The sequence below is a fragment of the Cebus imitator genome, unplaced genomic scaffold, assembly GCF_001604975.1.
Source record: "Cebus imitator isolate Cc_AM_T3 unplaced genomic scaffold, Cebus_imitator-1.0 Scaffold651, whole genome shotgun sequence".
NCBI lineage: Eukaryota > Metazoa > Chordata > Mammalia > Primates > Cebidae > Cebus > Cebus imitator.
The window spans coordinates 197,516-200,577 of record NW_016107966.1 but is presented as its reverse complement, the minus strand read 5'-3'; the positions used below and the strand labels follow the sequence as shown (position 1 = coordinate 200,577).

The 3,062-nt window shown below is 37.9% G+C and overlaps 1 protein-coding gene across 2 annotated transcripts in view; it reads left to right on the top strand.

Annotated features, from left to right (window-relative positions):
- TRPM7 (transient receptor potential cation channel subfamily M member 7) overlaps positions 1 to 3,062 on the top strand; it is a 122,080-nt gene that overhangs the window by 114,529 nt on the left and 4,489 nt on the right. For both annotated transcript variants that reach the window (XM_017517885.1, XM_017517886.2), the window contains exons 37-38: positions 1,425 to 1,476; positions 1,584 to 1,690. In XM_017517885.1, the coding sequence (XP_017373374.1) occupies positions 1,425 to 1,476; positions 1,584 to 1,690 (159 nt within the window). The remainder of the gene's footprint in view (positions 1 to 1,424; positions 1,477 to 1,583; positions 1,691 to 3,062) is intronic.

Here is a 3,062-nt window from a genome sequence, read left to right as displayed (position 1 = left end):
TGATTACCATGCTGTGTAATAGACCACCAGAACCACTTTTTTTTTCTGTCTAACAATATATCAAGGACATTTTCTAGAGTTATTTCTTTAGTAGCTGTGTGATAGTCTATAGTGTAGCAGCTATAGCATGGTTTACACCTGTCTTGATAGACATTCACTCTATTTTTAGTTTTTTGCTTCCACAAACAGTGCTGCAGCAAACCATACTCCATTCACTGCTACTTTTATTTCCATTAAGTAAGTTCCTAAATTGGCTTAGAAAAGAGATGAGTACAATTTTAATTTTAATAACAGCTGCCAGATTACTTTCCCAAAAGCTTATCAGAAATCATACTCAGCGTTCTGTGGAAGTTCCTGCTTCTCATAGTCTTTCCAGTATTGAATGTTCTTAGTGTTTGCCATTCTGTTGGGTAGAAAATAATATCATGTTTTAATTCTGGGTTTTCCCTTTGTGAAATTGAACCATTTTATTAGATTTTGTTCTAATGGCTTAAATATTTGTGATTATCAAAGTATCTGTAGGTCTTAAGGGTATGTATATGTGTGTATATATATTTACATATACACGTGAATATAAGAGAATGCAAGGATTTAATCATACTTTTGGAGAGGGCTGGAGGTGAAGAAAGACTTTCACAATCTTACTCTTTATGTACATGAATGCATGAATGTTTTGCAAGGACATATGCTATGTGTTAATGTGTGTGTTTTTTTCTTTAGATCCCAAACACTTTTTTTTTTTTTCCTGAGACGGAGTATTGCTCTGTTGCCCAGGCTGGAGTGCAGTGGTGCGATCTCAGCTCACTGCAACCTCCGCCTCCTGGGTTCAAGCGATTCTCGTGTCTCAGCCTCCCAAGAAGCTGGGGCTACAGGCACCTGCCACACCTGGCTAACTTGTGTATTTTTAGTAGAAATGGGGTTTCATCATGTTGATCTGGCTGGTCTGGAATTCCTGACCTCAGGTGATAAAGCCGACTTTGGCCTCCCCAGTGCTGGGATTATAGGCGTGAGTCACCGAGCCTGGCCAATCCGAAAAACACTTTTGAAAGTGCTACGGATTATTCCTTCATGTACCAAATTGTTCTTTGCTAACTAAGGTGAAACAAGGGCAGATTGACCAGACCTTTTATAAGTAAGGTGGTATTTGCATCCTTGGCACTGTAGAATTGGGAACTTACATGCCTACCTACCGACTCTGACATTTAACTCTTGTTCACATTACAAGGGGCTGTGCCCCTCCCTGGTAGAATGCCAGGGTCATAAATTAAATTATGAAATATCAAGAGAGAAGAACTATACTCCTTTGAATAGTTCAATATTGTAATGATTGATGATACTTTAACATCTCTTAAGATGATATTTGTTATGCAAATGTCAGTATTTATATCAATTATATAAATTTTTTTTTATATACACACACAAAGGTGTTGGTGAAAATTTGACTGACCCGTCTGTGATAAAAGCAGAAGAAAAGAGGTAATAAGTTTTAACTATTTCATTAAGGCATAATTTCACATTTTACATTTGTACCTGCATAAACTGCCTTTTTTTGTAATTTTTTTTTTAAATTACCAATTCCACAGATCCTGTGATATGGTTTTTGGCCCAGCAAATCTAGGAGAAGATGCAATTAAAAACTTCAGAGCAAAACATCACTGTAATTCTTGCTGTAGAAAGCTTAAACTTCCAGGTAAAAAATACCTTAATCAGTATGGTATATAAATTGTTACAAAAGTTGGTTACTGCAATACCTCATAAGGACAGAGGTACAAAGGTTTAATATGATGGTCTCTAATTGTGCCAGCTTCAGGAGCTCCTTTGCAAATATACATCGTTTGTTATAAATGAATGTTTTTCTTTCATTGTTTGTACAGACATAAAGTTTATTCATTTAATATATTATATGTCAGCAGAATGCCAGGAATTGTGTTAGGTGTTAAAAGCAGAATATCAAACCAGACAGCTGTGGTCCCTGCCCTCATGGAGTTTAGTCTAATATTGAATATTGACTAGATTAGCAGGGAGTTACAGGACTGATAAATGCCAGAGAGAGGAAAACCAGAATAGAGTGCTGTAAAACATGTAGACAGGTCCCTTAACTCAAACATAGGTCAGGGAATGATCCTGAGAAACTAATGTATTTGCCTTTACTTGGAGAATGAATAAATTTTCAAGTAAGCCTTGCAGAAGAATTGAGAAAAGAGTATTTGATCAAGCAGGAACAGGAACGGTAAATGTATTGTCTCATGATAGTAACATCATCTTTCTGTGTGGAGAATTACAAGTTATTTAATTATAAATTCAAGCAAAAACCCGTGATTCTCTCTTTGTTGTGCATCAGGTTCCTTGTGGAACTTTAAAAAAAATTACTCTGAGCCAGGTGTGGTGACTTACACCTGTAATCCCAGCACTTTGGGAGGCTGAGGCAGGCGGATCACAAGGTCAAGAGATCGAGACCATCCTGACCAACATGGTGAAACCCCATCTCTACTAAAAATATAAAAAATTAGCTAGGCATGGTGCCATGCACCTGTAATCCCAGCTACTTGGGAGACTGAGGGAGGAGAATCACTTGAACCCAGGAGGTGGAGGTTGCAGTGAGCCAAGATTGCGCTACTGCACTCCATCCTGGCGACAGAGCAAGACTCCGTTTCAAAAAAAAAAAAGTTACTGTGCCAAGAGTAGTGACATGCCTGTAATCCCAGCTACTCAAGAAGCTGATACCAGAGGACAACTTGAGCCTCAGGAGTTGAGAGCTGTAGTGCATACTTCAACCTGGGCAACATAGTGAAACCCTGTCTCTTTAAAAATTAAATTTTTTTAAAATTACTGATGTCTAGGACTCACCCTTGAGCTGTTTTATTTATTTATTTTTATTTATTTTTGAGACAGCATCTCACTCTGTTGCTCAGGCTAGAGTTTAGTGGTGCAATCTCAGCTTACTGCAACCTCTACCTCCCAGGCTCAAGTGATCCTCTCACCTCAGCCTCCCAAGTAGTTGGGACCTCAGGCACATGCCACCACACCTGGCTAATTTATATATATATATTTTTTTTTTTTTT